Source organism: Dreissena polymorpha, chromosome 13 (genome assembly GCF_020536995.1).
Source record: "Dreissena polymorpha isolate Duluth1 chromosome 13, UMN_Dpol_1.0, whole genome shotgun sequence".
In the NCBI taxonomy this organism is placed as follows: Eukaryota; Metazoa; Mollusca; class Bivalvia; order Myida; family Dreissenidae; genus Dreissena; species Dreissena polymorpha.
In genome coordinates this window covers 65366420-65378857 of record NC_068367.1, presented here as the reverse complement: position 1 = coordinate 65378857, position 12438 = coordinate 65366420, and the positions used below count along the sequence as shown (strand labels likewise).

Here is a 12438-nt window from a genome sequence, read left to right as displayed (position 1 = left end):
CGGGTCCCGATTGTTCTTCTTTGTTCAATGTAAAATATCATTGTTAATCCGAACTTCATTAAACGGAAGAAATCGTTAATTCGAAGTGATTATGTCGGTCCCATCACTATAATTCGCACCTTATTATCAATCTTTAATCCGAAGTCAAAACTGCAAAACACTCAGCGTAATTTCACACCTGTGTCGTCTGCGCGTTGTGCGTCAAAGCAGCTAATTGCACCTTTGTCGCCTGCTCGTATCATGTTAATTTTATAATGTCAAAAGTCGACGACGAGGCCGACAATACATGAATGAACATGATATCTAATCAACGTGTGACCACATGCATCAATGACGTAAGGCAGTTCTGCGAGCAAAACACGGGCGGAAGCCAGTTCTTCAATTTCCTTGACACATTGGAGAAATATGTTACATGCGTCCAGTTTAGTGCTGCTGACGCCGGTGTTCAGAAAGACATCGCGTCTTATTTTAAAAAAAAAGTTAATTCATTTCCGAAAATGTAATCATATGTATTTACATGTATGATGCGCTATGCATTATATTTTATATGTTCTGTTATTAGAGAAAAAAAAAAGAAGAAAAAGAATCGTTTTATTCCTCCGTTTGTAACAAGTAGAAATCTATTGCTATCTGACTAGTTTACGTTTTTAAGTAAAACAATTATTAAAAGTACAGTGTGACCGAACCATGCGAATTCCACAATGTTGTATTTTTTTCAGAATCAAAGAAGTCCTCTGTCAAATGTTTATTTCGAATTATCGTTAATCCGAATTTTTTTTTAACTGTCCCGACGACTTCGAAATAACGGTGTTGAAGTGTATATGGAGTTAAAAACTGGGTCATGTGAGGTCAAACTCAAGGTGACTCACTTGGTCAAATTGAAAAAAAACTTGTTAACACTATACAGGTCACATTTATTGCATAATATTAATATAACTTTGTCAGAACCTTGTAACGTTTAGGTTGAGTTAAAAACTGGGTTTTGTTTGGTCATAAACTGGGTGAGTGGTTCAAATAAACATTCTGGAAGTCTAAAGTCTTGACCATTCTCATGACACACCGTTGGAATTTTGTCCCAGTGATATATAGGCCAAATTAACATAACCAACTCACGACATGACCTGAGAATCCAGCATGTATGAATCATAAAGTAAATTGGCAGGATTGCCACTCATTGATTGACAGAGTGTTGAGCACACGACCCTGACCCTTATGTCGAGGTTACAACTAAAAATCAAAGGTAATGAAATGGATTTGATCCTTGTCATTAAGCATAACTTCGTTTTTTCAAAGACTTGGAAGATGTTTCAAGCCTACTCAGCTTACTGAGATTTAGTGAACCACTCAAAAACGAAGTCCCTAGGTTGATGGTCAAGGTCGCAAGAGTTAAAAATTGAACTCTTGTCACACTTATGAAAAAAATTGAAAATTATTCATATGATAATAAAGCTTAAAATGTTGTAACACTAATGAGTTTATAATCTGTCTATACTTACACTATTTCATCAAGTGAAACAAAATTTGGTTTGAACAGGATTCTTCAGAGAGCGAAGGTCCGACAGAGGCTCATCCAGATTTAACCAGGGTGTGCGGAGGGAAACATTTATCAATGGGGTAGGTTTAATCTATACTTTATGTTTATGAGGTAATGCACCAGAAAGGTGGGTTCAATGCTTGGGTGAAAGTTGTCAATAATAATTATTAATTTACTATTTCTGAAAGATTTTGTCTGAATGGTCTTTTTATAATAGTCAAACCTGTGTTTGTTTTTTTTTAAACCTAATGTAAGTATTTTGACATGTCTAGACTTCCACCCATGCCATTTGTATTTTATCATTGTGGTATTTTATCAAGGTAGAACATAAATCATTGTTTCAGTATGTCACATTACGCAATACAAATCTTATGACGTATTTTTAATCAATTTAAGTACGTAACCGGTTTAGCCAATAATCCAGTTGAGTGTTTAGTGTAAGTTAACCTTTGAATCAAAAGAAAGTCAATCAAAAGAACCTTGTAATCAATAATCGTGCTCTAGGTTTGAAAAAGTGACATTTTAAGCCAACAGCGTCTCCTGCTGGAAGTAAATGTATATTACAATATTGTCTATAGAGATCAATCTTATGATGCTAGAATTGTAAAAAATATTTTAAGCAATGTCATTGTCACAGCACTTTTAAAGTAAAAAAGAAAACGAAACATCATGGTGATGACCGCAGTAGTGTGATTTTATTTTCAATCGCACAATCAGTGACATATCTGAGTTTAATTCATTGTGAAATGACATTTATATACTACATGAATGCTATATGCAAGAAAGACCCAATCATGACAGAGATACAACACATGTAAGTTGAATATTAGAAAGAAATTCTGTTCATATCATTATTTAAATGTTATTATGTTCATATTTATTAATAACAAATAATACATGTATTTTTTCTAGATTAAACACACCATGTACTATGTCAGTTTTCTATGGAAATGGAAAATACCCCTCAATATTACTCAATACTGTTAATGGCTGAAACAACGGAGTAAAATACCCTTTTACAATAATATCAGGGGGTAAAATACCATTTAGACTAAATCCTTATCTGGAACTCTGTACATGTATGTGAGTTTGTGTGTGTTGCTTTCTATTATATTGTTATAACTTTCTGACTTGTAGCCATTCTAAATAGATTTAATACTTGCTCATTCTTGTGATGGTGTCATTTTCACTGGTAAAATGACAGTTGTAATGTTGTTAATTAATTGATAAATTATGCACCTTTATACCTTAATAGCTGTGTTTTACCTGCCTTTCTGTATTCCAACTATACTCATCTGATATTGCCATGTAAGAACTATGCCATGCAGATGACTGTTTCATGCCATTTCAGCAGTCATCGACTGCACACAATGATTATCAGTCCTCCACTATGTCTGTCCCACAATCTGGCTACACCTCATACAGGCCTAATCTCTATAAACACAAGGAGGTTGGTAACATCCTAAGGCAGACCTTTTTATTTTGTCCTTTTCCTTCCTAGTTGTGAAATTGGACCATAGTGCTTTATGGCATTTGAGAAGGGAATGTGTGTCTGCTTTATATTTTGTTATTTGATAGATCATACTCATACCCGGACAGTTTCATGTAAATATGGTTAAATTGTCAATATCGTAAGTACATATACTTTTCTGTATCAATACTAAACAAAACTTTGTTCATGACAAGTTTCCTTTATCTGTTACTAGAAAAAGTCTTTGTTATTCAAGAAAAAAAGGAGTACAATTTTAAACTGAAACTTTTTGACTTGCAACGGTTTTGGAAGTAACAAGACTAAGTGTAATAAATTAAAATACTATTTGGCTAATTCCTTATGAAAATGATATATATCTTTTAAATACTGATAGTTTGGATTCTGATACTGATAGAAACCAACACTTCATGTTCCTACACGTTCTTGTTTCCGCTGTCTTCATCAACCAGTTTTTTGTCTGATCCTCACCAAATTTTCTGAAAATGTTAATTAGTATAAAATGGAGGCTTAGTTGAATGAATGAGCAAATTTCACCTGGCCGTTGAGAGTTATTGACATCCATTCAGATGTAGGTCAGATATTTTCTAGTTTTAATTCCTGTCCCAATTATTACTTTCTATGTATTGATGGATTTCAAAATAATTGGCAAAAATGTAAACCGTTAAAAAATGATGTGTTTGGAAACCCTTCTCCTTATCTCAAAGGTCAAGGTCACATTTAGAGGTCTCATGTCAAATTTTATCCATGAAACAGCTTAAAAATTCCTTTCATGATTATATCTGCCCTATATTGATGGATTTAAAATAACTGCACAAACGTAACCATTCACTAGACAACTTTTTGCATGCAATTCTTTTTTTTTCAACCTTCAAGGTCAAGGCCACACTTTGTGGTCAAAAGTGAAATTTAGCAATAAAACAGCTTGTTTGGACTGGTTCATCATGGTATCAAAATAATTTCATATTACAGAAAACATGTGAAAATTCTTGATATTTTTCAAATTTTGTTTACTGTTAGAAAAAGTAAATTACCAGTTTTTAATCAGCATAATGTTACTCACTATAAAACCACAGGAAAGCATATATTTAGCGATACTTGAGCATGGAATTTTGACATTAATAGAAAGTTTTAAAGGGGCCTTTTCACAGATTTTGGCGCTCCAGTAAAAAATCAAGAATAAAAGTTTTTAAAAAAAGATAAAAAAAAGTAACCCTCAACAGGGCTCGAACCACTGACCCCTGGAGTAATAAGTCTCTCGCTTAAACCATTCGACCATTCCTTACTAATGGTATGAACGGATGTATTTTTATGTCCTCCACCCACTATAGTGGGGGACATATTGTTTTTGCCCTGTCTGTTGGTCTGTTTGCTCCAACTTTAACATTTGCAATAATTTTTTTAATATTCAAGATAGCAACTAGATAGTTGGCATGCATGTGTATCTCATGGAGCTGCACATTTTGAGTCGTGAAAGGTCAAGGTCATCCTTCAAGGTCAGAGGTCAAATATATGTGGTCAAAATCGCTCAATTTATGAATACTTTGGCAATATTGAAGATACCAAGTTTATTGATATTTGGAATGCATGTGTATCTCATGGAGCCGCACATTTTGAGTGGTGAAAGGTCAAGGTTATCCTTCAAGGTCAAAGGTAAAAAAAAATCAAAGCGGCGCAGAAGGGGACATAGTGTTTCTGACAAACACATTTTTTAATATTAAAGATAGCAACTTGATATTTGGCATGCATGTGTATCTCATGGAGCTGCACATTTTGAGTGATGGAAGGTCAAGGTCATTCTTCAAGGTCAAAAAAAAAATAAAGGTCAAAGGTAAAAAAAAAATCAAAGCAGCGTTCTCATGAAGCTGCACATTTTGAGTGGTGGAAGTTTTAGGTGAAGGTCATTCTTCAAGGTCATCCTTATAGGTCAAAGGTAAAAAAATAAATAATTCAAAGTGGCGTTATCATGAAGCTGCACATTTTGAGTGGTGGAAGTTCAAGGTCAAGGTCATCCTTCAAAGTCAAGGTCATCCTTCAAGGTCAAATGTATTATTTATTTTTTTTTAAATTCAAAGCGGCGTTATCATGAAGCTGCACATTTTGAGTGGTGGAAGTTCAAGGTCATCCTTCAAGGTAACAAAAAAATATAAAAATTCAAAGCGGCATTCTCATGAAGCTGCACATTCTAAGTGGTGGAAGTTCAAGGTCATCCTTCAAGGTCAAGGTCATCCTTCAAGGTCAAAGGTCATTTTTTTAAATAAAATTTCAAAGCGGTGTTCTCAAGAAGCTGCACATTTTGAGTGTTGGAAGTTCAAGGTCATTCTTCAAGGTCAAGGTCATCCTTCAAGATCACAGGTCAAAAAATAATAATTTCAAAGCGGCGTAATCATGAAGCTGCACATTTTGAGTGGTGTAAGGTCAAGGTCATCCTTCAAGGTCAAGGTCATCTTTCAAGGTCAAAGGTCAAAAATAATTATTTCAAAGTGGCTTTCTCATAAAGCTGCACATTTTGAGTGGTGGAAGTTCTAGGTCAAGGTCATCCTTCAAGGTCAAAGGTCAAATATATGGGGGACATAGTGTTTCACAAACAAAGCTTGTTTACTTATATAAGCAATATTCGTAGTTTCCCAAAATATAACGAAAAAACAGAACTTTCCAAATTATTCAATCGTTTCGCGTTGCAACGCTTTATAATTTTTAGGTTTTCAAATTGTCAAAAGATGCATACAATGGACATTTTAGAGCATGGTAAATGTTCAGTATTACTTTTTTCTCACAAATATCATAATTAAAAGGAAAATTTGCGAATCTAAAAACAACTTTTTTTTATGCCACCGGATCGAATGATTGGGGGTATATTGTTTTTGGCTCGTCTGTATGTCTGTCTGTCATTTTGTCCCAAAACTTTAACCTTTGTTAAAGTTTGATAACTTTTGCAATATTGAAGATAGCAACTTCATATATGGCATGCATGTGTATCTCATGGAGCTCCACATTTTGAGTGGTGAAAAGTCACGGTCAAGGTCATCCTTCAAGGTCAAAGGTCAAATATCATTGTATTTTTTCTTTCCTGAAACTTTAACCTTCGTTAAAGTTTGGTCATAACTTTTTGAATATTGAAGATAGCAACTTGATATTTGGCATGCATGTGTACCTAATGAAGCTGCACATTTAGAGTGGTGAAAGGTCAAGGTCATCCTTCAAGGTCAAAAGTAAAAAAATACAATCCAAGGGCAGTTATAAGCTTTAAAAGGGAGATAATTTCTGAACCTGCCAAATTGTATATTGAAAGTTTTATTTTAAAGCGGCGCAATAGGGAGCATTGTGTTTCTGACAAACACACCTCTTGTTAATTTTGTCAATTAACAAACGTGAAAAGGTCCCTTTAAAAGAGTAGAATTTGATCTTTTTAAGGTATGTTTTGATCATTTTAAAAAAGTCCAAGAATATCAAGGATTATGGTCCAAATTCACACAACATAGGAAAAGGCCTGCATACGGTCTGGGTTAAGGATCCCATGGGTCATTGGGCTGTTGGTGTGCGGTTGTTTTCAGGTACTTAACTGCCAAAAACATTTGCATTTTGTTACATCTTTCACTTGATCCACACACAAAAGTTAAGGATCACTTTCAGATTTACCCCAGTGGTTGTGCAGATACCTTAATATTTTGCCATTTAGAATTAACTTATTTCAATACAAGGTCTTTTGGCAAGGGCAAATCTCAATCTTCAACTATAGTATTCACACTTAATGCACTATCCTTTTAAAATTTATCCCAGCCTTTTGTGTCCTTTTTATGCCCCTGGATCGAAAGATCGGGGGTATATTGTTTTTGGCCTGTCTGTCATTCATTCATTGTGTGTGTCCCAAAACTTTAACCTTGGTTAAAGTTTGATAACTTTTGCAATATTGAAGATAGCAACTTCATATTTGGCATGCATGTGTATCTCACGGAGCTGCACATTTTTAGTGGTGAAATGTCAAGGTCAAGGTCATCCTTCAAGGTAAAAATCTCATTGTATTTTTTATGCCCCGGAAGGAGGGCATATAGTGGTGATCTGACTGTCCGTCTTTCCGTCACACTTTGCGTTTAGGTTTCGAAAAATGCTCATAACTTCTATGTCCCTTGAGATATAACCTTCATATTTGGTATGCATGTGTATATGGACAAGGCCTTTCCATATGCACAATAATTTTGACCCCTGTGACATTCACGTTGAACTTAGGGTCCATGTTTAGGTATCGAAATCTGTGTTTTGATTTCGAAAAATGTTCATAACTTCTATGTCCCTTGAGATATAACCTTCATATTTGGTATGCATGTGTATACGGACAAGGCCTTTCCATACACCCAAAAATGTTCACCCCTGTGACCTTGACTGGAACTTAGGGTCCGCGTTTAGGTTTCGAAATCTGCGTTTTGGTTTCGAAAATTGCTCTTAACTTCTATGTCCCTTGAGATATAACGTTCATATTTGGTATGCATGTGTATACGGACAAGGCCTGTCCATACGCACAAAAATGTTGACCCCTGGAACCTTGACCTTGAACTTAGGGTCCGTGTTTACGTTTTGAAATCTGCGTTAAGGTTTCGAAAAATGCTCATATCTACTATGTTCCTTGAGATATAACCTTCATATTTGGTATGCATGTGTATATGGACAAGGCCTTTCCATATGCCAAAAAATTTTGACCCCTATGACCTTGACCTTGAACTTAGGGTCCACGTTTACGTTCTGAAATCTGCATTTAGGTTTCGAAAAATGCTCATATTTTCTATCAAAGCGTTGATAGGGGGCATACATCATCATATGGTGACAGCTCTTGTTCTTTCCTAAAACTTTAACCTTTGTTATAGTTTTGTCATAACTTTTTATGCCCCCCGATCGATTTATCGGGGGTATATTGTTTTTGGCCTGCCTTTCTTTCTTTCTTTCTTTCTGTCTTTCTTTCTGTCTGTCATTCTGTCCCAAAACTTTACTGTACAGTAAAGTTTTGCAATAACTTTTGAAATATTGAACATAGCAACTTGATATTTGGCATGCATGTGTATCTCATGGAGCTGCACATTTTGAGTGGTGAAAGGTCAAGGTCATCCTTCAAGGTCAAATGGCATACAAATTCTGTCCCAAAACTTTACTGTACAGTAAAGTTTTGCAATAACTTTTTAAATATTCATCATAGCAACTTCATATTTGGCATGCATGTGTATCTCATGGAGCTGCACATTTTGAGTGGTGAAAGGTCAAGGTCATTCTTCAAGGTCAAACAATAACAACAAAAGCGGTGCATTAGGGGGCATTGTGTTTCTGACAAACACATCTCTTGTTGAATATTGAAGATAGCAACTTGATATTTGGCATGCATGTGTATCTCATGGAGCTGCACATTTTGAGTGGTGAAAGGTCAAGGTCATCCCTCAAGGTAAAAGGTCAAATTTATGGCTTCAAAGCGGCGCAATAAGGGGCATTGTGTTTCTGACAAGAACACCTCTTGTTTCATTTGTCAATGTTCTTGTAAACACAGATACATCCGACATGTGTGTATTGGCTATGGATTGTTTGAGACTTTAATATGCAGTTTTAAGAATGAACATATCTTATGGAATATATGCTGAGTGGCTGCTTGAATATTAAGTACCAAAGTACAAGAAGCACAATAAAGTAACGTGAAATTTACAAAGTTTCCCACACTACGATTTAGCACAAAAGCGGTTGCCATGCCTATGTTCAGCAGCCCCCTCCCCCCTCCCTGCATTTCTTTTCAGTTTGGCTTAATCCCTATTTGTATCATTGTTTATTTGGTTGGGTCTTCACTCTTTATATTTAATCATTGTACTGATAAAGGACACACCGTTGTTTAGTTATACAGTTAAACTCTATTGGGGGACAGATTGAGTGGCATGTTTATTTATGTAAACAATGCTTGTAAAAAGGATTGAACATTTCATGGGCCACTGCATTACTTGACGGAAAAACTGTTATGCACTATGAGCAGTCCAGACAATCACACCCTTATATTAAGGATTTTGATCAGTTGTACAGCTGATGCATGGAAATAGTTTTGGCTGTGGATTTAACATTTTTGCATGTTTTCGTCTGAGATGGGCTTCCCACCTAAAGCATGGTGTAGGGAAATTCACACATTTAAATTAAACAAATGTTTGATTGAATATTAGATTAATTTATAGACAATCATGTTCTTTACCTGAAGAATACATTTGCTCTAAAAATTGCCTAATATTAAAGAACACAGATAAGAAAAAATACATATTGATTTGCATGTGACTTGTATGTAAGGGATTCTTGGGGATATGTTGTTCTGACTTTATTTGTATTGAACTTTGAATATTTTAAGAAAAACACAATTATTTAAATTATTTCTTTAAATAAGCCTTAGTTGAGCCAAGTCCACTGTTCATTGTAAACTATATTAAATGTTATTTTTTCATTGTTTAAGGAATTTCTTAAATGACAATCATTTATAATGAAATCAATGGTTTTTGCCAATGAAGTTTTGATTGAGTATATGTCTAATTTTTATGCCCCCCTTCAAAGCTCATGTCGTTCTGTCGGTCGGTCTGTCGGTCTGCCACCAGGTGGTTGTCAGACGATAACTCAAGAATGCTTGGGCCTAGGATCATGAAACTTCATAGGTACATTGATCATGACTCGCAGATGACCCCTATTGATTTTGAGGTCACTAGGTCAAAGGTCAAGGTCACGGTGACCCGAAATAGTAAAATGGTTTCCGGATGATAACTCAAGAACGCTTAGGCCTAGGATCATGAAACTTGATAGGTAGATCGATCATGACTCGCAGATGACTCCTATTGATTTTCAGGTCACTAGGTCAAAGGTCAAGGTCACAGTGACCCGAAATAGTAAAATGGTTTCCGGATGATGACTCACAAACGCTAAGGCCTAGGATCATGAAACTTGATAGGTAGATTGATCAGGACTCGCAGATGACCCCTATTGATTTTGAGGTCACTAGGTCAAAGGTCAAGGTCACAGTGACCCGAAATAGTAAAATGGTTTCTGGATGATGACTCAAGAACGCTTAGGCCTAGGATCATGAAACTTGATAGGTAGATTGATCATGACTCGCAGATGACCCCTATTGATTTTCAGGTCACAAGGTCAAAGGTCAAGGTCACGATGACCCGAAATAGTAAAATGGTTTCCGGATGAAAACTGAAGAATGCTTATTCCTAGAATCATGAAACTTGATAGGTAGAATGCTCATGACTTGCAGATGACCCCTATTGATTTTCAGGTCACTAGGTCAAAGGTCAAGGTCACAGTGACCCGAAATAGTAAAATGGTGTCCGGATGATAACTCAAGAATGCTTATGGCTAGGATCATGAAACTTCATAGGTACATTGATCATGACTGGCAGATGACCCCTATTGATTTTCAGGTCACTAGGTGAAAGGTCAAGGTCACAGTGACAAAAAACATATTCACACAATGGCTCTCACTACAACGGAGAGCCCATATGGGGGGCATGCATGTTTTACAAACAGCCCTTGTTATTCTTAGGGCTAAGAACAGGTGGTGAAAACAGGGCTTCTTTAAAAAAAGAATAATGACTGTTTCCAACAGTTACATAAATAGGAAACTGTAGAGCAGAAGCAGTTGTAACCTTTATTATCCCTGTATTCACACACATGTTTCCTATTATTTTTTCCAGTCATACAATGACTACATGAAGGAGTTTGTTCATCACGCCCCTGTCCCAGCACCCATGTCGCACTATCCACAGGTAAATTAAATTTATTTTTATTTTATTTTTAATTATTGACTTTCTTCAGCTTGTATCAATGATCATTGATTCTTCATTTTCTAAAGTTTGAAATTTAATAACATGTTTTTAGCTCACCTGTCACCAAGTGACATGGTGAGCTTATGTGACCGTGTGATGTCCGGCGTCCGTTGTGTGTGCGTGCGTGTGTGCGTGCGTGCGTCTGTCAACAATTTGTTTGTGAAGACAGTAGAGGTCACAGTTTTCATCCAATCTTTATGAAATTTGGTCAGAATGTTTATCTTGATAAAATCTGGGTTGGGATTGTACTTGGGTCATCTGGGGTCAAAAACTAGGTCACTAGGTCAAAAACTAGGTCACATAATAGGTCAAATAATAGAAAAACCTTGTGTAGACAATAGAGGTCGCAGTTTTCATCCAATCTTCATGAAGTTTGGTCAGAATGTTCACCTTGGTGAAATCTGGGTTGGGATTGTATTTGGTTCATCTGGGGTCAAAAACCAGGTTACTAGGTCAAATAATTGAAAAATCATCAACAATTTGTTTGTGTAGACAGTAGAGGTCACAGTTTTCATCCAATGTTTATGAAATTTGGTCAGAATGTTTATCTTGATGAAATCTGGCTTCGGAATGTATTTGGGTCATTTGGGGTCAAAAACTAGGTCACAAGGTCAAAAACTTAAGTCAAATAATAGAAAAACCTTGTGTAGACTATAGAGGTCACAGTTTTCATCCATTCTTCATGAAATTGGTTCAGAATGTTTGTCTTGATAAAATCTGGGTTGGGATTATATTTGGGTCACCTGGGGTAAAAAAACTAGATCAATAGGTCAAATATTAGAAAAATCTTGTGTAGACAATAGAGGTCACAGTTTTCATCCAATCTTTATTAAATTTGGCCAGAATGTTTATCTTGATGAAAACTGGGTTGGGATTGTATTTGGTTAGACAGGTTAGCGATTCAGGGCCATCATGGCCCTCTTGTTATTCATTATGCTCCCCCAAAATTTATTTTGGGGGGAGCATATAGTCCCCGCTTCGTCTGTCCGTGTGTGCGTCTGTCTGCCTGTCCGTCCGTCCGTGCACAATTTTTTTCCGGGCTATTTCTCAGCAACTAATGACCGGAATTCAATGAAACTTTATGGGAAGCTTCACTACCAAGAGATGTGGATATTATAAGCGGGTTCTGGTCGGATGATTTTTCACAGAGTTATGGCCCTTTGAAATTTTCTATAAATTTTTTTTGTCCCCCTTACTACTGTGCCCTCAAGACATTTCCTTTTATCTGAATATATAGTGCAATATTGTGACAAAAAAAAACTAAAAACTAAAAAATGTACAGTCTTTTAGTCTTTGTTGGAAAAATTTAATTTGACTTTTCATACTTATTTTCAAACAGACAAAACGATGCTTCAGGTCACAATCAACCAGAGAAGTCATACTATGTTGGCAATGTTTTGTTTTTAAGCTCAATAGCATTTCTTTCAAATAGATTCTGACAAAATTAGTAAATGCTGAATAGATTTTGTATCAGTCAAAATAAAAATAATCGTTGATATTTTTTGAAGCAGTCTATGTAGTTTTGAGCATTTAAGAACTTCCCATCATGTACGCATATCACAGTTTGCTGCTGGTGTTATGTTTTA

General features: G+C 35.8%; 1 protein-coding gene across 5 annotated transcripts in view; it reads left to right on the top strand.

Annotated features, from left to right (window-relative positions):
• LOC127855258 (YTH domain-containing protein 1-like) overlaps positions 1-12438 on the top strand; it is a 59001-nt gene that overhangs the window by 32828 nt on the left and 13735 nt on the right. For 3 of the 5 annotated variants that reach the window (XM_052390702.1, XM_052390700.1, XM_052390699.1), the window contains exons 13-15: positions 1535-1614; positions 2886-2984; positions 10721-10792. In XM_052390702.1, coding sequence (XP_052246662.1) covers positions 1535-1614; positions 2886-2984; positions 10721-10792 — 251 coding nt within the window. The remainder of the gene's footprint in view (positions 1-1534; positions 1615-2885; positions 2985-10720; positions 10793-12438) is intronic. The other 2 variants (XM_052390701.1, XM_052390703.1) reach the window with 2 other exon arrangements.